At 32.7% G+C, this 20546-nt stretch overlaps 2 protein-coding genes across 5 annotated transcripts in view; both read left to right on the top strand.

Moving 5' to 3' along the window:
• The first annotated feature begins 7102 nt into the window (after nucleotides 1–7102).
• LOC125858331 (neutral ceramidase 1-like) lies at nucleotides 7103–14815 on the top strand. Of its 2 annotated transcripts, none has more exons than XM_049538087.1 (10): nucleotides 7103–7301; nucleotides 8256–8654; nucleotides 8826–9034; nucleotides 9815–10159; nucleotides 11348–11612; nucleotides 11714–11984; nucleotides 12079–12204; nucleotides 12964–13027; nucleotides 13143–13312; nucleotides 14010–14815. In XM_049538087.1, the coding sequence occupies exons 2-10, from the start codon at nucleotides 8356–8358 to the stop codon at nucleotides 14556–14558; spliced, it is 2298 nt and encodes a 765-aa protein (XP_049394044.1). In that variant the 5' UTR covers nucleotides 7103–7301; nucleotides 8256–8355; the 3' UTR covers nucleotides 14559–14815. The 2 variants fall into 2 exon arrangements, with proteins under 2 accessions (XP_049394044.1, XP_049394045.1); XM_049538088.1 differs by lacking the exon at nucleotides 7103–7301 and adding an exon at nucleotides 7386–7428.
• A 1497-nt stretch (nucleotides 14816–16312) lies between these two features.
• The window catches only part of LOC125858332 (protein MALE DISCOVERER 2-like), a 172280-nt gene continuing 168046 nt past the window's right edge, over nucleotides 16313–20546 (top strand). Inside the window, exons 1-10 of one of the 3 annotated variants that reach the window (XM_049538091.1) lie at nucleotides 16313–16602; nucleotides 16748–16810; nucleotides 17092–17322; nucleotides 18055–18187; nucleotides 18406–18477; nucleotides 19173–19316; nucleotides 19449–19589; nucleotides 19727–19822; nucleotides 19904–19962; nucleotides 20038–20523. In XM_049538091.1, coding sequence (XP_049394048.1) covers nucleotides 17223–17322; nucleotides 18055–18187; nucleotides 18406–18477; nucleotides 19173–19316; nucleotides 19449–19589; nucleotides 19727–19822; nucleotides 19904–19962; nucleotides 20038–20523 — 1231 coding nt within the window. In that variant the 5' untranslated portion in view covers nucleotides 16313–16602; nucleotides 16748–16810; nucleotides 17092–17222. Of the gene's footprint in view, nucleotides 16603–16747; nucleotides 16811–17086; nucleotides 17323–18054; nucleotides 18188–18405; nucleotides 18478–19172; nucleotides 19317–19448; nucleotides 19590–19726; nucleotides 19823–19903; nucleotides 19963–20037; nucleotides 20524–20546 lie in introns of all 3 variants that reach the window. The other 2 variants (XM_049538089.1, XM_049538090.1) reach the window with 2 other exon arrangements.

The raw sequence follows: 20546 nt of genomic DNA, 5'->3' as shown, positions 1-20546 counted from the left end.
AATACATTTCAAAATTGTGACAGGTAAGTTATGATGGGTCGCATCAAAACTCAAATCTGTATAATTTCATGTTATGACGAAGTATGAACCTAATTATTGTGTTAGATTACTTTACAAACCATATTGGATTGTCGTAATATCAAAGCTACAAACAAAAAGGAGAAAAAAAAACACATTTCAGAATTGTGACATAAAAATAGTGATGGTTCACTGTAACTTCATGCGATATTCAACCTAGTTATCATGTTGCATTATACACAAATCATGGTTGATCATTGTGATACAAACACAAGAGATAAAAGAAAAAATATTATTTACAACTGTATCATATAAGTCATAATATACCGATATAATTTCATGGATTTAAAATAAATCGTGTCATATCATATATCATAATTTCAAAGTGACTATCAAAAATAGGTCTTGATTCTCTTAAATATATTATTGAATTTAACTTCCGTATACTCATTATATATACTATAATTTTTTAATTATTAGGCTAAATTATGGAAGGTAAGAAACTTTGAATACTTATCTTGAACATTTAATCCTCCCACCACCAAAACTTAGACTAATTAAGCCACATTTCTAAAAATTAGTAAACCTCTATGTTCCTAGCTACTCTTAGCACGTTTTTTTTCTTCATAAAAATTATATATCAATAATTAAGCAGCCATTGAAGAGGAAATTAATTGAGAATTACTTGTGAATATAATGCAAAATAGTGGGGGTCTAACAATTGGTGAATTTTTGTGAGACCATTGCAATAAAACAAGGAATAATTATGAGAAAACGGAAAAGATAAATAATATATGCGTTGTGATAGGATGAATAAGATTTTTTCACTTTTAGCTAGAAGTTTCGAACTGATGTCTGGAAAATGAAAAACATCTCAACAGGGAGCACTTTCCTCTTTAGCGTGTTTTAGATGAAAAGAATTTGAATTATTAATCGAGATCTCGAAGCAAGTATTAGATATCGGATGGAAAAGCGAAAAACTAAATAATTAATTAAGTAATCATTGAAGAGAGAATTTATGAATTACGTGGGAATGAAAAGTAGTGGGGGTCTAACAATTGGTGAATTTTTGTTGTAATAAAACAAGTTATAATTACGAGAAATTAATAACAAAAATGGTCCATTATAATTAAGATAGGTTTTAAATGATTTTTAAATTTTATTCTTGATTAATTTTGGTCTTTTAAGTTTGTAAAAGCGAGCACTTTTGATATCTATCAAATATTTAATAAATCTAGTGAAAACCGTGGAAAAACAAAAGAAAAGGATTTATCGAGAAAAAATCCGTCAAATCTCAAAAAATGCAACACTAAAAAATCATTCCAAAACAAAAAGTATATAATAATAGCAAAACATATACCTCAATAAGTTACCCAAAATTTTTAAAAATAGACCAAAAATTGCAAAAGTATTTAATCTATTTATTAAATTGTCCTTTTTGTGACGAAGAGAATGCTAATCTTTTGAATTTTAAATGTCAATTTGATGATAAATGGTTACCACTTACCATACTCCTTTAATTTTAGTTATTTTTAAATCTCTCTCTTTCTTCTTCTAAAAGATAAAACAAGGAATCTAGCTCAATAAATAACACGAATAAAAAAATTAACGAGAAATTACTATGAAAATAATAAGCATTCGAATTATTTATAGAAACAATTCATACTTTATAATTTCTTATTCTTTTATTTATGTTATTAATTATTTGTTGCTGTTTAGAATGATTTGTCATGTTTTTTTATAGAATTTTGTCGTGATTTCCTCACTACTGTTATTTCTTTTTCGTATTGCTTTGAACAGTTTTTTTCTTAAACCGAAATTTATCAAAATAAATTTTCGTACCTTCAAAATAAGGATAAGATTTATATATACTTTACTCTTTTCAAATTGTGAAATTAATTAATTACACTGGATATGTAGTTGATTGACGTGGTTGATTATTTTAAATTTTTGAGTTTGACATGAATTGTGTGCAAGAATAAGAAAATCATATTGTCTTGACGTATGCATGAAGAGTTGACATTCTATTATTTTCAAGTCATTATAAAGAATATTTTTAATCATTTCTTTAATTATTTTTTCTAAAAAAAAATACTACGAATTCTTCATGCATGATGATTGATGAAGACATATTACCTAGATATTTAGTAGGCAATTAAATACTCATTAATTTATTTTTAAATTGGTACTAACACATAGATATTGAAAATTTGTGGGACTATGTAAATATGGTGATATACATATTGTTAATAATTACAATGTACTAATAATTCTTATTTTATGTCTTGTTGCTACTTATTCATAAAAAAGTCATAACCCACATTTCTATGACGTTGTTCTCTTTTTATTTTTTTTAATATAATATTCAACTCTAAGGGGGCAATGGATTTTCTTTTTAATAATTATGAGTTTCTTAATTACTTAAATTTATGATTATTTACATCATCCACATGAATATATATAGGTATGAAAAAAATTATTTAGAAATTATACTTCAAATATCGGTTATCATATAACGCTCGCCGCCATCAAGCTTAAAAGTCCATTTGATGTCACCACTTTTAGCTAATTTTCTAACTTACCAAAGTAATAATGAATAATAATTGGTTCAAAAGAATGATCAGCCACACAATAAAACCTAATGTAGAGGCCTATTTCAAATGCAAACTTAAGAGTGGGGAAAAAAATCTTCTTTCTTCCATGGTGTGGCCCTCCCAATTTCCCATCATGTACACGAAAATAGTAGTACATTTTTAGTCAACATGTCTAATATTAGTAGGTGATAAAAATGATAAAAACTAGTAGTTGGAGTTGAGGACTATAACAAGTTAACAACTATCATTATAGTATCATTCCATTAATTATAAGTTGTATATTTGTTTTAATATTTTTCATGTGTTTGGTAAACTTCACTCCTTTATCCACAACTTGCTTTCAAGATAAAAGAAAATAGAATAAAAGTGTTTTGTTTATAATTATTTGATATTCAGAATGAGTTTGATTAATTAGTTTAGATTCGTGCATCGTAAAGTTCATTTAAGGAAAAAAAATTAAGGAAACATATTTGACAAAGCATATTCAAATTTTAATTACTTGAAATTTTTACTTCCAATCCCTTTACATATTCACAAATTTTTAAAATTATTAATAGTTTTATCTTTAATTACTCTCGTATTATATTTTAAATTTGTATTGTTGAAGGTTAAATGAAAAGAGTTGTGATCTAATTTTCAAAAGTTTCATTAAAATTAAATTATTAATCATTTATAACTTAATTATTTTTTCAAAATTTGAAGCAAATACCTTTAATTTAATTATTTGAAATAGTAACTTTTGAACATTGGAGGACATATTGTACGTATTTCAATAATTCAATTGTTCATAAGAATTATTAATTTATTGAATATTCATTATGACATGTGAGTGGCATAAATGTTAGTTAAAGGTACTTAAATAACATAATTTAATTTCCCTGACTAGTCTAACCAAATAATACTAACTTATTCAATTAATAACAATTAGGGCAAAAACAAATTAAAGATCATTCACTACAAAATAGAAGCAAACCAGACCCCTACACCTCGTAAATCAAAACATTTAATAATATTTGTTAAAATTGTAAATCAAAACATTATTATAAGAGATTTCATATTAAATATCTAGATTTTTTGTTTTTATACGTGGTAAAACTGATAATAAAACACATTTTTTCATCAGATTATCTTTTATTATTATTATTATTAAAAGTGTAAAATATTACATTGAAAAAAAACTCGTAATTGATAAGCTTAGGGAGATAGATAATATACTTGCTATTAAAGGTAAGGACAAGTCATACTCATGAGTTAGGGGCATGCAGAAAGGGTGGTTAATTGAATATTATTCGCTAAAAAATTTATACTATTAACTAAAGAAAAATGAAAAAAATATACTATTAACTAAAGTCAAATATTTTCAACTAAAATCCTTGCTTTATTAGAAGAATTTGAGATAGGCTCGTGTATTGGTCGGATTAGATTGGATTTTTAGATTTATATTAAGTTCAAAAGACTGTAATATAAACCCCAGTCGAATTAGTCTATGTTTGATTATGTTTGAAACATATTTATAAAGTAGAAACATAAACGCACTTTTATTCTACTTTATAAATATGAAAAATTCGACCTACATCTCATTGAGTTGCTCTAGAAAGCATTTTTTAATTTTTGGAAGCTTAATTTGTACGATCGTGAAGAACAATTACATGAAAAGACTTTATTTTTTTATAGAAAAGTTAACGTTCTCCTACTCAACAGGACTATTAGAGAAGCGACTTTGTTCTTTGACTTCATAAGAAGTCTCAAGTCTCAATTGCTTAAGTTAAAAAGATCCCTTTGTTATTTGTTGGATAAATATATTGAGCAACTTTCACATATATCAAACACAAAAATTATATTTGTATGCTATAACTATAATTTGCATAATTGCACTCTATATCAAACTTTATGTTTGCTATGCCTTTAATATGTATACTTCGCTATACATGTATACAAAAGAAGCAATTTCGCTATACATATATACAAAGGAAGCAATTGTATAATATGTTTCGGGATACATATACAAAATAATCAATTGTATAATTTGTGTTTGTATAAAGCGAGAAAAGAGAGAAAGTAAGACAAAAGAAAACTGGGCAGGGGGAGATATGTATTTGTATAATCATACGTGTATAGGACGAAAATATATGTATTTAGATTTGTATATACAATTTTCTCTCGCTTTATACAAACATAAACACAATGTATACATTTGTATTGTATAAGGTGAGAGAGGCGAGTAAGAGTAGCGAGTGAGATCTAGGAGAGGAGAGAGAGGGGAACGAAAAATATGTATACATACAATTTTCTCTTGCTTTATACAAACACAAACACATTTTATACATTTGCGTTTGTATAAAAGCGAAAGAGGTGAGGGAGAAACTGCCGAGAGTGGCGAGAGAGATTCACCAGGGAGAGAGGCAAAATAGCAACAATTTGCTATGGGGTACAATTAAATCACACTGTGGTTATGACATTTAATTTGAATTAATAGTTTGCTATTATATACAATTTTCCCATAAATATTTCATTTTTTTGGGGATTTGGTTTGTGGGCCTTAATTATTGGGCCTTCTAGGAACATGGGCCATGTGATATTGGGCTTCTGAATTACTCCATAATCCATATGAGAATTGAGATAGTTCCAACTTCCATCCTATTATAAGTCGAAGAAGATATTGATTTTTTTTTTAAAAAAAGTATCTCGATGTACTAAGTTTGGAAAAATATCGGACCACAAGAATATATTATATGCAACCTACCTTGGACTTTCATAAGGGTTATTTCCGCAGTTTGAACTCATTATCTCCTGATCACATTTTTCGTCCAGAAAAGAAAAAGTTTACAATCAATTATCGCTCACGAATACATGAACAAAACAATTAACATAATGCTCTATTGATCAATCTTTACTTGTCTACTATATTAAAAATAGTTGTCCAGTAATAGTTGTCCAATTTGAAAAATAAAAAAATAATGAGAATTGGTATTGAAAGATGGAAAAAGAGAACATTTAGATTTAGACATAATATATATGTTAGCATTTAATGTAAGAGGTAGATGTTAGCAGCATTCATGATTGGTCCACCTCCCATCCATTTATTTAAAAATCGAATATACTTAATACTCCATTCGTCTCAATTTATTTGACACTTTTTAAATTTTGAAATTCAAACAAGTCTATATTTGACCGTAAATTTTTCATATATCTTTTAATTATTTTGAATTGTCAATCATTGAGATTTATAGTAATTTTTACGTACTTTACAAATATTAATTTCATTTTACAAAAAATTAAAGATTTCACGCACAAATTTTTGGTCAAACTTAAACAGTTTGACTCTCGAAAAACGAAAAAATATCACATAATTTGAGAAAAAATATTTGTCTTTGTTTTCCCCAATGTGAACTAATTATCCACTTCTTTTTGTCTTTCATTTTTTTTAAATATTTCTTTTTGCGGTGTGGTTTGTTGAATAATATAAAAAGGGGGAGGAAACTAAATTATGGATCCATAGTGCTACTCTCTTTTTTAAAAATAAAATAAAATTATAAGTTATGAGTGCAAATTTTTAAAAATATATATTGTTCTAAAAAAAATGTTTTTAATAAAAGTACAAGAAAATAAGTTTCTTAATGATATTTGAAGTGCATTGCCTCTTCCCAATCTTCCTTCCACCTCAATAGCATCATTTCATTAGATTATATATAAATAGTTTTGAAAAAGTATTTTCAAGACATTCAAAATAAATTAGTCAACTGTTAATTTTTAGAGATATTCTAAATCAAAAGGTATTGATGATATTGTGATTCAACATGTGAAAAGAGAGTGTGTGTTTTTAAATTGAAATTCAATAACTTAGAAATATTTTTGATCCTTTTTACGTTTAATATGTCGTCTTTCTTTACCAAAAGTTTATTAACAAAAAGATGAAATGAATTTAATAGAAAAATCAATAAAAAGTAAATTGAGCATAATAATAACAGTATCCAGTAAGTTTTATAAATGAATTTTAAATAAAGTAGAATGAACAAAAACATTACCCCTTTTTTGAAAATCACAAACAAAACTATTTCAATCAATCTCAACTTCGAAGAAAAGAAGAATAAAAATATTTTTATTAAATTAAAAACTTTATGTTTGAATATTATCACAAAAAATTATGATAACTAGGTCAATATTTTTTATCCTTAATTAAAAAATTTGATTTTGAATCATGTGAAATTACTTTTATCGAAAATCTTAAATATAAAAGTAGATTTTAATTTCTTAGAGTAAATATTTTCCGACTTCAAACTATATCATTCCAAACATGAAATAAAAAATAATGAAAAAAATATATATATAAATTTTAGTCTTTATGAAATTTTCGAACATAATTCAAATTAATCAGACGCTAAGAAAGATATGAAAGGTCAAGTGGGAAAATAAAAAAGAAAGATATGTTTGAATATTAGCCACCCCATCGTCTTCTTCCCCAAAACCCAAAAATCACAGAAACTATACAGAAGACAAATTTTTTTTTAAAAAAAATCATAAATTCGATCCGACGAATACGGCAATTTCGAGAGGACACGTCATCATATGTGGGTCCCACTGCCACCCCTACTACCCAGGAAGTGTAATGGTGAAGTGTGAACCGGAAACATCGTTGTTGTAAAGTATTTTGTACACTTTAGCAGAAAAATGAAGTTTCCTATTATAATTGTAAGTTCATACTTCACTCTTCCGCAACGATTTTGCTGTTTTTTACTTTTATATATGAGTAGCTGATTCTATAAGAATTGCTATTATTAGCACAATTTCAATTTGTAATTCAATTGGTAGAGCATCGGTAATTTCTTAACTTAGGGTTTTATTTTTTGGGTTTTAAGGCGAATTTAGAATTTTGAGATAATGGGTTGCAATCTTTATGTTTTACAATTGAACCCAATTATGGTTTCAAAATGTAGTGTTTTTTTTTTCATCTGCCGAGGTGGAGCCAGGTGGGGCTGAGGGGCGGAAACTTACATTGTTTATACATGATTAATGCTATATCTTACGTGTATGTAGTAGATGTTAACCCCTTTTGTTTTTTTGTGTGTTTACTTGGAGTTAGCTTAAAACTTAGTGTAAAGTTTTGCTTATTTTGTTGATGTTAGAGGAATTCTCAGTTGTTGAGCTGAAATATAGATTGTTACTTGCAATTAGTATTTAAAGTTTGAATCTTTTGAAGTTTTGGTTATAATTCATTTTGTTGTAGGAGGGTGTGTTGGATTGATTAAGCTGCAAGACAGTGTCGTGTTGATAACTTGATGGGGGATTATCTGTTTTTTTTTTCTCCTTTATCTCCCAATTCATTTTATATATATAATTGTTTAGCACAATTTGATGTATCACTTACTCAGGTTCTTTTCCCAATTTGGTTAGCTTATTAGCTCACGAGTAGCTTAGGGTTTATGTTTTTGGGTTTTTATCTTCCTAACTACTTGTTCATTGCTAACAGGTTGATTGGTTGGGGTTAAGTTAAAGCTCGTAACTGCTTAGTATAAAAAATTTCTTATGTTTGTTGATATCTAGAGGATTTCCCTATTCGTTGAGCTGATATAGATCTTTAGTAGCTGCAATTAGTATTCAAAGTTTGGATCTTTAAAATGTTGGTTGTAATTCATTTTGGTATAGGAGGATGTGTTGAACTGATTAAGCTGGAAAGTTGCGTTGCGTTGATAACTTGCTCGGAGTATCTGTTTGTCTGAAAGGTGAGGTTGGGAGATCTATAGGGATGATTTGGTTGGTTCTGTTGTTGTTATTATTATCACAAGGGAATGGGAAAGGAGGAGTGGAAGCTTCCGATTACTTAATTGGGCTTGGAAGCTATGATATAACTGGGCCGGCTGCTGATGTCAACATGATGGGATATGCTAACATGGAACAGATTGTGTCGGGTGTTCACTTCAGATTGCGAGCTCGTACCTTCATTGTAGCTGAACCTCAAGGGAAGCGTGTTGCTTTCGTGAACCTTGATGCTTGCATGGCCTCGCAGATTGTAACCATCAAAGTTCTTGAGAGATTGAAGGCTAGGTGCTCATACCTTCCTTAGTATGGTTTATTTATTTCCCATTGAATCTGCGAAGTATGACAAAATGCAAAAAATTCTTGTTATGTTAACTGGATTTAGGTTCATGTTTGATGGTGTACTAAGCCCAATTCCTATTTTGATTACAAATTTTGTTTTAACTGCTTCTTTTCCAGGTATGGGAATCTTTACACCGAACAAAATGTTGCTATTAGTGGGATTCACACCCATGCTGGCCCTGGTGGTTATCTACAATATGTAGTATATATCGTAACATCTCTTGGTTTTGTCCGTCAATCATTTGATGCTGTAGTTAATGGGATTGAGCAAAGTATCATACAAGCTCATGAAAACCTCCGACCTGGATCAATATTTGTCAATAAAGGTAGGCTATTGATTTCTTCTGTATCTTTTGCGTGACAATGAGACATAGGATTGCAGCTTTTAGTTTTCTTCTATGTCCATCTGTCTTAGATCTTTACAATTGTTCATCATGTGTCATTTTAATACTCCCTCTGTTTCAAAAAAAATGATCCAATTTCCTTTTTAGTCTGTTTCAAAAAGAATGACCCCTTTCTTTTTTTGGGAACACTTTAACTTTAACTTTCCACGTGGCATATTTAAGGCCACAAGATTAAAGGACATTTTGGTACATTTGACATAACTTTAATTTAGAACCACAAGATTAGAAAGTCTTCTCTCTTTTCTTAAACTCCGTTCCAAGTCAAACTAGGTCATTCTTTTTGAAACGGAGGGAGTATTTGTTATGATGGTGGGTGCCTGTCCTCTTAGCTGCTTACTGTCTACTGTTTATGGTCTTATGAAACAGAGTGTCTAAGTGCTGCCAGAGAAAATATATTGGGTGAACTTACTTGTTACCTGCCAATCTTTAGACTTTTGCTTTGATCTTATTAGTCTGGACTTTGGGGTTTATTTATTTATCTATGATTGTTTGTTACTTGTATTACTTAATCAACTATTTTGAGTGGATCAGTTAAATTGCTCAAGTACTGGTGTCTTTGCTTTTGCTTGTGTTCTTTTCAAGTTTCACTACTGTAAAAAGAAAAAGAACTATATATTCCACAGCAGAAACTTTGACAGATCTTGGGTAATTAACAAGTCAATCTCAGCATTAGACTAATTAGATTTTGGCTGTCATCAACAGGGGAGCTACTGGATGCTGGTGTGAATCGTAGCCCTAGTGCTTATTTGAATAATCCTGCTGGAGAACGTGGTAAATATAAGTACAATGTTGACAAAGAAATGACCCTTTTAAAATTTAGTGATGATGAATGGGGTCCAGTAGGCAGCTTTAATTGGTTTGCAACTCACGGAACTTCTATGAGTCGAACTAACTCTTTGATTAGTGGGGACAACAAAGGAGCTGCTGCTCGGTTTATGGAAGACTGGTATGATCAGAGAAATACTGAACCATCAAAGTTTAATATATCTAAAGCAAGCGAACTTCCCCGAAGAGTCTCAAACATCATCCCACCTGTTCGTGGGAAGCGTAAGTGATTTTCTCCTTTTTCATGTGATGAATTATCTCAGTAGAGCCAAAGTGATGATTGGTTACTAATTGTAGATTGTACCTAGATTGTACTTCCCTCAGACATTTTTGCACCTTCTAGGCTGATGTATTGAGTTTGTTTTTCGTTAAACCTCTATATTATATTACTTAACAGTAACCTTTGACTTGTTTGATATGAGCTATTCTAGTCTCATTATTGAAGTAATTAAACTCATTGTAAGCCGATTTAACTAATTTTACTGTCATCATCTACTTTTCCAGACTCCCAACCCCCACGGAGGTTCGGAGGAACAATTGTGGTGGTTTGAGAAAGAGAGATAGAGAGAGAGAGAGATGGGGTACATTTAGGTGATTGGGAGGGAATGTGTGGTCGGGGGAAGAGGTTGTAGCAGAAGGTCGGTGCCAAAACCTAGTAGGGTTAGTGAATCTGATGGAGTTTGTTGGAAAAAAAGTTAGAATGAACATAAGTCTTGTAAGCATGTCGGTACAATAATATAGGGACTAAATGTAGATATCATCTGACTCACATCTACGAGGAGTGTAAGGTTTTTTCCCCATTGTGTATGACTCTGATCAAGTAATTGCATCTAACTGTAAAAGTAAACATCATATACTATAATTACACTTTCCAAGATTGACTTTTTACCTAGACATTGAAGTTAATGCTCTGGTTGTTTGGATTGGAAGGCTAAGAGGTGAAACAGAACGGGAAGGTTGTTTAGCTATTTTGTACCAAAAGTTAGGAAATAGAAGTGTGTGGTCTCAGTTTTTTCCAAACAGTTATGCATTGAGTATGACTCCAAGGTGGTCTTTGTTCCCTGGACCTGGTCTGCAGACGAGGGCTAGTCTTTGTCATCTTGAGGTTCAACTAGTTGGTGAGCGGACCCAGGCAGTCTTTACATAAAATACTAGATGCACATAAGGTACTGATTAAGTGGAAGTATAGATTGCATTCTTCATCAATTATGAGTGAAGTATGGTCACCTGTTCCAATTTCTAATCCATAGAGTTCTTCTCTGGACCTGTCTCTTTCTGTTTGGGATAAATAGAATGATGTAAATAAGAGATAGCTCAGAGGACAATAGGACTAGATTGCTGCTGAAAGTTGAGAAAATTAATTGTTTCAATACCAAGGACACTCATTAATCAGATTGTAATTAAATGCAGATCATGAGCTACTAGAACTGGCTGCTTCTTTCCAGTCTTCTCCAGGTAAGCCAGTCACAAGGTTAATGAGCGTGGCCAGACGTGTCAGAAGTGCCTTAAGGTTGGCTGATCGGCCGAAATTTGTTTCTGCTTTTTGTCAATCCAACTGTGGCGATGTAAGTCCCAATGTGCTCGGTACGTTCTGCATAGACACAGGGCTTCCTTGCGATTTCAATCATAGTACATGCGGTGGAAAGAACGAGTTATGTTATGGTCGAGGACCAGGGTATGCATTATAGTCTATTACTTTGATTTCAGATAATTTCAATCTTTGTTAAGTACTATTTGGATAGTTTGATCTTAATGTCATCCTTCGCTTGGCGGTAGATATCCTGATGAATTTGAGAGTACGCGCATCATTGGAGAGAGACAATTTAAAAAAGCTGTTGAGCTTTTCGATAAAGCAACAGAGCAAGTAAAGGGCAAGATTGATTTTCGCCACACCTATGTGGACTTCTCCAAACTTGAGGTAACAGTTACAAAAGAGGGTGGTAGTACTGAAACGGTTAAAACCTGTCCTGCTGCAATGGGGTTTGCATTTGCTGCCGGTACAACTGATGGACCCGGAGCATTTGATTTTAAGCAGGGAGATGACCAGGTATTTAAAAAGATTTTTCTTGTTTATTTGACCATTATCAATTGGAGTGAATGAAGTGCTTTATGTTTGCTCATTTTACTGGAAAAATCTTCAGGGAAATGCTTTTTGGAGGTTGGTGCGGAACTTGCTTAAAACACCAAGTGCTGAACAAAACAAGTGTCAACATCCCAAGCCCATTTTGCTGGATACTGGTGAAATGAAGGTGCCATATGATTGGGCAGTAAGTAGCTTCTTGCTCTGTCACTTGTTTAATATTTCCGCACGTAGAGGCTCTCTAGCAATAAACAGTTAGATGTTCTTCTTCCTCAAGTTCCTATTGGTAGAATGCATGTGGACATATGTTTTCTGGCTAAAAGGAATACTTCATCTTTTTGTCAGGAAGAGTGCCCGATTGAAGAAAACGTAATTCGGAATCTCAAATGTGTTAAATTACTTTGGCACAATAGAGCACATGTTGCTTAATCTATTATTCTCATTTCAATATTTCAGGGCAAAAGTACATATTTGAATATCATTCTACCACTAGCAGTTGACAACTAAAGCCTGTACAACTTGAAATCCATAGATTGTGTTATCAATCTTTACAATTTTCATCTCACTTTAACCATATGTACAGGCAGATATAGACGAGAGGGAGAAATAATGGTACTGTCTGTATGTCCTGCTAATGATGAGAAGGTTTAAACTCTGTATGGTTGCTAACTGAAGAAAAAAAATATTTTGACTTTGATAAATGAGGGATGGGAAGTCTTCATCCTGCTCAACAATATGCCATTTAATGAATTGCTACCATAGAGAAGCATATGATCCATTTTCTGGTTTACTTGCCATACTTTTTTTTTTTTTTTGGCTTCAATATGTAAAAGTTAAAAATCTTACTCCAAATGCGTAAACCTCCCTCCACAACACTAGAAACCCTCTACATGATGTCCTGTTTATAATGTTCAATGATTGATTCCTTTGTTTTCCATTTTTGCAGCCTTCAATACTTCCTGTTCAGATTCTAAGAATAGGGCAGCTGGTCATTCTCAGCGTACCTGGAGGTATCAATCAAGACTTGCGATCTCTTTTATTTGTGGTGATTTCTTATGCATTGGCAGATTCTAAGATGTCTTCTTCTCATACCTCACATAAATTTTCCTTTTATGCTCAAAACAGAATTCACTACAATGGCGGGTAGACGCCTACGAGATGCTGTGAGGACGGTGCTCATGAGTGGGGGTACCAAGGAGTTTGATAGCAATATTCATGTTGTGCTAGCTGGATTGACTAATACATATTCACAATATATAACCACCTTTGAGGAGTACGAGATACAGAGATATGAGGTCAGTTAAGTTGAAATTATACTGCATCGGTTATAATATAAATGTTCAGAGAAGTCCGGTATACTCATTGCACATTAGTATGTACCTAAACATGTAAAACTTTTCCGTCCAATTTTCAGAGTCAAGAAAAAGAAAATAAAGGGACTAGGTATCCTAGGGTAAGGTTTTAAATAGTCATTCAATTACAACCTTGATATAGTTCTCCCAAAAGATGTGCATATTTAACCAAATATTACAGGAGCTTCAGAAATTTTTGGAAGACGTGGTTGACACTTGATTGTTTTAAAATAGTGCATGACACTAAAGACCGACTCTAATGGTATCTATTGCGATGAGGTTAAGTATAAGGCAGTAGAAACGTCTTATGATTCTTATCTCGAACAATGAGCTAAGTTATATAGCACACTCCTATAACTTCACCTTAATGTTTCACAAATTAAAATCTAGCTTCGCCTTTTTAGTTGCAATCACTCTCTGCTGCTAGCTTTTTTTTCCCTTCTTATGAGGAATCCGTCAAACCTAAAATTTGTTTTTTTAATCTGCTTTTCTCTTCTGAAATTAGGACTAAAGGCCAAAACTTAAGGAATCTCTTTTGTCATGTTAATGTCAATTAATTGTCTCTTAGAACTAGCACATTTCGAATGTGCAAAGTTGCTCTACTATTGTTCTTGAATAACTTTGCGTGATTATTTTTTAGGGTGCCTCTACTCTGTATGGTCCACATACACTTAGCGCTTACATCCAACAGTTCAAGACGCTAGCGTCTGCTCTTATCACAGGAAAGACCTTGCAAGCAGGTCCTCAACCCCCTGATTTGCTAGAAAAGCAGATAAGCTTGTTGACACCGGTTGTAATGGACGCTACACCACTTGGTTCCAAATTTGGTGACTTAATCACCGATGTTCCTCAAAGTTCGACTTTCAAGAGAGGTGACCTTGTCTCGGTTGCTTTCTGGTCAGCATGCCCCAGAAATGATCTCATGACTGAAGGTACATTTGCTCTCGTCGAGATTCTTCAAGGAAAGGACACTTGGGTTCCTGCTTATGATGACGATGATTTCTGCCTTCGGTTTATATGGTCGAGACCTGCTAAACTCAGCACTCGGAGTAAGGCGACAATCGAGTGGAGGATACCAGAGTCAGCTGCTTCAGGTGTATATAGAATCAGACATTTTGGTGCTGCAAAGGCTCTTTTGGGTTCAGTTAAGCATTTTGAAGGTTCGTCTAGTGCTTTTGTTGTTGCCTGAAAAGAACCTTGATGAATTTTATACTCATCCCTAATTATGTTGTTTTTAAAACCGCCTCTTGCATAAATGTAGGGTAAGACTACGTACAATAGAGCTTTATGGTTCGGCCTTTCCCCGAACCCATGCATAGCGAGAGCTTAGTACACTGGTCTGTTCTACATATATACCTAAATTGATAAAGTGCAAGGTTATACCACGTTGCTAGTTGCTTTGTTTATATATGAATGTTAATTTATAAAAATGTTATTTCTACTGTCTCATTATTATTCATACTTTTTTTTTTGGTTTGTAATATTATAAGCTCATTCTTCATATTGCTGGTGCCTGACATTGATAAAATGATATAATCAATCCAAACATCATATTCATCAAAACAATACGATACATTATGAAATGAATTCAAATAAGTTTGGCTCTGCAATACGGACTTCTTCATTTGCAAGTGCTTCATCTTCAACAAAACCAAGAAGGTGAGTTTAGAGGTGGATTCAAAATTTTGTAATTATGAGTTCTTACAATAATTCTTAATCAATAGATAATAATAATTAAATTTATAATAAAGTATTTAATACATATAGAGGGTATACTAATTACAAATATTAAACGAAAATAAATGGGAGAGCTATCGTGGTACACCATGAGTGTGTCTTGCCAGCCATGATCATTTTTTGGGACAAATAAAATATATCTTTAATTTCAATTAGTTTATCCTTTTTTTTTCTTCACGCCATTTTAAAAATAATGTCTATTTTTTTTAGCAATTCTTTAGTTTCAACTTTTCAACTGACATATTTAAAATCATAAGATTAAAACGTATTTTATATATTTGAAATATTTTTAATTTAAGATCACAAGATTTAAAAGTCTTTTACTTTTTTAAGTTTCGTATCAAGTCAAAATAAGACAAACAAATAAAATGGAAGGAGTATTTCTTTAACAAAAAAATTAAAAATAAATTATCTTCCTATATCATTGGATAATGATTGCAAAATTATTTAGTGCCTTTTTATTCTTAAAGTGGCAGGCACGCACTCACGGACAAAGACAATGAGTAGGACCTAAAACAAAAAAATACTAAAAATAAAACTCGCTTCAATGTAATAGTTCATAAATTACATAAAAAAAAATAAATTTTGTATAAAAAACAAGAACATAGTGTCGAACTTGAGACTCACCATTTAAGAAATTCTAGTGTGGTCTCTATGCCGCGTAAAGGAAGTTTCGAACTTAAAACCTCCCAATTGTGAATTCGAATGCCAGCTCTTTTCAATAAGTTCGGCTGAAATAACATAAAGGGGATTGCGAACTTGATATCCCCATTTGGAAAATTCACTACACAACTAACCCATTCTTGTTTAAAATAAAAATGTTTCAGTACGATAATCTACAAATAACACAAAAAGGCAATTTATATTAGTCAAACTTCATGCAATGGATTCGACTAAAAAGACACGAAGGGAGATTCAAACTTGGACTCTCTATTTGAGAGATTCTAGTGTGATCTTCATGCGATGAGCTCAATTAAGCAACCAGAGAAATGATTTCTAATGTCAACTCTGTATTATGAACTTGACATCCATTGGCCAACCAACTCGGCCATCCTTATCGACAATATTTTATCAATCTTAATATTATATTTATATATTTTTAAAAATAGTAAGTAATTTATTAATAAAAATAAATAAAGATTTGCTAAAAACGCGTATTATACGAGTCAGAAAAATTTGGTGGGCTGTGAGAAAAAACTGAAAAACTGAAAAAAAAAAAACTTTTTTGTTAGAGAGAGAAAAGAAGAGAGAGAAAGCTTTTTCCTTTTTTTCTCATTTTTTCCCTTCACCTCAACCCTCTTTCTCAGGGATGGTCGAAGAGAGGTTCCTCTTCTGAGATCATCCTGAACACAGCAGTCAACAAAAAATATTCAAAAAAAAAAAAAAATATTTTTTTGGGATTTTAATTCTACATTTCATAAAAAATCCCACATTTCCATTGGGTTAAATTTCTTGAATTTTTTTTTCAAGAATTTGATCTCTGTTTGCTTTTTCTGGTAAATCTTTCATCTTTACCCCACTTTTTGAATTTTTGTTTGATTTTGCTTGAGAATATGGTTATCTTATGATGGCTTTTTTGCTTTTTCCCAAAAAAGATTCAATTTTTATTAATTCTTGTTGTTTTTATGTCTGCATTTTCAGCTAAAAATTGAATCTTGGAAATTTTGAAGACTTGGGGTTTCTGCAATGATGGAGAAAACAGAGGTAATATAGCCTATATTATAGAACTGTTAAGAAAATGAGAGACCCCATGAAGGGGTGGAGCCAGGTTGGGCCGAGGGGTTCCAAATTACGTTGTTTATACATAGTTAAACTTAGTTTTATATATATGTAGTACATGTTGAACCCCTTTGCCTTGCAGAGGTGTTTACTTCTTTATATTTTGAACGTTGTTAGTGAAAATCCTGGCTCCACAGTTGACCCCATTGTGGCTGATATAGATAGATTTTGTGTGTAATCTTTTTTATTTTTTGTGTCTAGTGTAGAGTTGTGCAAATAAGCAACTGTGTGTTCGTGTGTCCGAGTGATTTTTGTTGCTCGGAGGAGAGTCATTTCATATCAAAAAGCTGGCGATTTTGTGTAAGAATTTGTTCAGAATCCTGGCTGTTGGCAAGAAATGAGGCGTAGATGGAACATATATGGAATCAAGTTATTGCTTCTCACCATTTTAATTCTTCTTTTGGAGGTTCATGAATGTTGCACTCTGAATTCTGAAGGTAGTTACTATTCTCTAGTTTCTTTCTTTTTTTACTTCTGGAGGACCATAGTGTTCGCAATTTGGGCCAGCTTGCATTAATTCGACTGCTCCACTGTATATCCTCTACCTCCAACCAACATAGGCATCAGTTACTATGCCCATCGAGGCTGAGGCATATGATGTGTTAGGCGAACAGAGTTCTACATTGGTAGCTAAAAAGATTGGAAATCTACAATTCTACATAAGGTGTAGGATCTCTTAACATGGTGTGAGGCCTTTTGTGAAAACCGTGCGGGCGTGCCCCTAAGCGGACAATATTGCACCATGTTAAGAGCAATTTTGGGTTGACTTAGCCCAACAAGATGAAATTACTTACTCCCTCCATCCCATTTTATGTGGTCATGTTTTGTTGGACACAAAGTTTAAGAAAGAAAGAATTTTGTAGCTTGTAGTCTAAAACAAGTTATAGACATTTGAGTATGGGTGTAATTTGAATATTAAGATTAAATTGTTTTGATGTTATTCTTTTTGTGACAAACTAAAAAGGAAAATGTGCTGCGAAAATTGAGACAGAGGGTGTCGAGTTTTTGGTCTTTGCTGGGATATGAACCTTGATCTTTCATGGTTTTTTACTCACTTAGGGCTGTGTCTTCTGTCTCCCTGGGCCGTGGGCTATTCTCTAGTTTCTTTAGTCTATTCATGTTATTAGCTTATTCTTTGTTTCGCTGATTACTGTTGATTTGAGAAACAGGATTGTCGTTGTTTGAATTCAAATTGAATGTGTATTCTGATCCAAATGGAGTTCTTGAAAACTGGAATGCTGATCACTGTGACCCGTGCATGTGGTCTGGTGTCGAGTGCATGGATGGTAAAGTGCACATGTTGTAAGTCTCTTGTTATAGATACTCAAGTTTTCTAGTTAAGATTGTGTCAATAAACTTTCTCTAATGGTTAGTGTTTAGTGATTTGATTCTGGAACCAGTTTGTTGAACTAATAATGATAAACCAAATGCAACAGGGTGAAATTGTTTGTTTCGACTCTTGTGATTCTTCTTATGTTGTTAAATTAGTTGACCTATCTTCTTTTTTTCATTCTGTTCAGAAATCTCCATGGATTTTCTTTGGAAGGAACACTAGCATCAGAGCTTGGAAATCTCACTTACTTGAGATCACTGTAAGCTTTAGCTATACTAATATGCCTTTTCTTTAGGCTCCTGCTCATTAAGTCTTAAATGGTATTTTTTACCTGAACCGTCATCCGTAGAAGGTTGTCATAATCTTTGAATAGTCTTCTATCTTCTTATGTAAATTCGAAAGAACGGAAGGGGTCGTTTGGTGTATGATGGACAAGCATAGCTAGTCCTGGGATAAAAAATTAGAAAGGGCTTATCCCTTGTTTGGTTATTAATCCTAGGATAAGTTATATCAGGATTAGTAATTAGTATCGGTATAAGTTATCCCCATCAGAGGGTGGAATAATAGTATTGGATTAGTTATCCTAGGATAAAATAATGAAAATGACAAAAATACCCATGAAGTCCCTCTAACTCTTTTTCTACTAAATAAGGTGGATGGAACTTCTAAGAAATTTATGCAATGCATGTTATTTTTTATACAACAAACCAAACAATCACTAAGCAATAATACATCACCAACATAACTAATCCCAACATAACTTGTCTTCAAACTAAACGACCCCTAAGAGTTATGTTGGTCAAGTAAATTGGGAGGTAGAGACAAAGGTGGATAAGCTTTGGATATCTACTAATATGCTTTCATCATCTTGTATTCTGCACTTACATTGTTCTCCGCATAAGTTGTGTTTGAATCTTAACAGTATTTCTTCTTGCTGTCTGATTGCTTTCACAGCGTGCTCTCAGGGAATCATTTTTTCGGTGCTATTCCTAAAGAATTTGGAAGACTCGGTATGCTGGAAGTTCTTGACCTAAGGGATAATAATTTGAGTGGAACAATTCCAGCAGAAATAGGAGACCTACGATCACTAAGAATCTTGTGAGTTAATGATTTGTTGTGTGCACAATAAACGATTTGTTGTGTGCAGATGGATATATACATATGCATACACATTCATTATGCGAAGTGATTTCAAAATTCTCATCAATTGTGTTTACTTCGTTTTTCCAGGTTGATTCATAACAATAACTTTGAGGAGAGTGTTCCTTTGGAAATTGGGAAGCTTCATTTAGTCACAGAATTACAATTCGACGAAAATCTCACTTCTGCTTTTGCTTCTGGAACTCTCTGTATAAGAAAATTTCGTCATTGGTAGGATTCTTTTATTTGTTTTAGTACCCTATCTTCATATTCATCTGTGGCAACACACTTTCTAATTGATCTAGTTCATTTCTCTATTTGGTATTTTGCATGTCTTTCTCTGATACTTTGATTCCTGTTTGTGACAGCATCTGGCAAGGCAGCATGAAACCATTCAAGACGATAACCTCCTTTATTGAACCAATAAAATGTACACTTTTGCATTACCTCAGTTTCTTCCAACTGTAAGTAATTAAATAGTTTTTCACATCACCAGTCATTTAGTTAAGTTTTATCATTGATAGACATTTTTTCTATTTCTTTAGGCCATCTCCTGGAACGGGTTTTATGGATGACCGAAAAGACTGCTGTGAAAACCTTCCAAGTGAGTAAACACATCATATTTTTTAAAATAACTCCGAAGAACCGTTTACAAATAATAGTTCTCATTGTCTAGCAGGGTTATCCAGGCCTCACATCATCCGCACTATACAACACCAAGAGGAGATTGCACGCCGTAAGTTGGCTGAACAATCCAGTAACCTTGCTGCTGCTTCTGCCAATATCAAAGGACCGTTGGGTCCTGTCATTCAAATGCCAAGAAGCAGTGGGTCGTTTCGTGCGGTGCCAAATTCCGATGGAACACATCCTACAAACTTACCATCACCACCTCCACAGCATGAGTCTCAAGACAAATTACATCCTGTGGGACAGTCTGCAAGTGCTTTAAAACAGTCGCCTGCTGTGAAAAAGCCAACTAATAGCCAAGGTCCCTCTGCTGGAAAATCGGAAAGTACTTGGAAGTACGTAGTTGGGATTTGCATTGGAGTAATTTTGCTCATTCTTGCTGCTTCTGTGTTCTTAATCTACCGAATCAGAGCAGCTAGAACAATTGGCCCTTGGAAGACTGGATTGAGTGGACAGCTGCAAAAAGCATTTGTTACAGGTACTCACATCATATTGTGCCGA

This window comes from Solanum stenotomum, chromosome 3 (assembly GCF_019186545.1).
Source record: "Solanum stenotomum isolate F172 chromosome 3, ASM1918654v1, whole genome shotgun sequence".
Classification (NCBI taxonomy): Eukaryota; Viridiplantae; Streptophyta; class Magnoliopsida; order Solanales; family Solanaceae; genus Solanum; species Solanum stenotomum.
The sequence above is the reverse complement of the archived record's forward strand: the minus strand, read 5'-3'. Positions and strand labels throughout refer to the sequence as shown.

What these genes read in the sequence shown, in the direction of transcription:
- LOC125858331 (XM_049538087.1), top strand. Translation starts at nt 8,356, where the DNA reads ATGATTTGGTTGGTTCTGTTGTTGTTATTATTATCACAAGGGAATGGG. An exon ending in TGTTATGGTCGAGGACCAGG is followed by an intron (nt 11,613 to 11,713) that starts GTATGCATTATA and finishes GCTTGGCGGTAG; the next exon opens with ATATCCTGATGAATTTGAGA. An exon ending in ACGAGATACAGAGATATGAG is followed by an intron (nt 13,313 to 14,009) that starts GTCAGTTAAGTT and finishes ATTATTTTTTAG; the next exon opens with GGTGCCTCTACTCTGTATGG.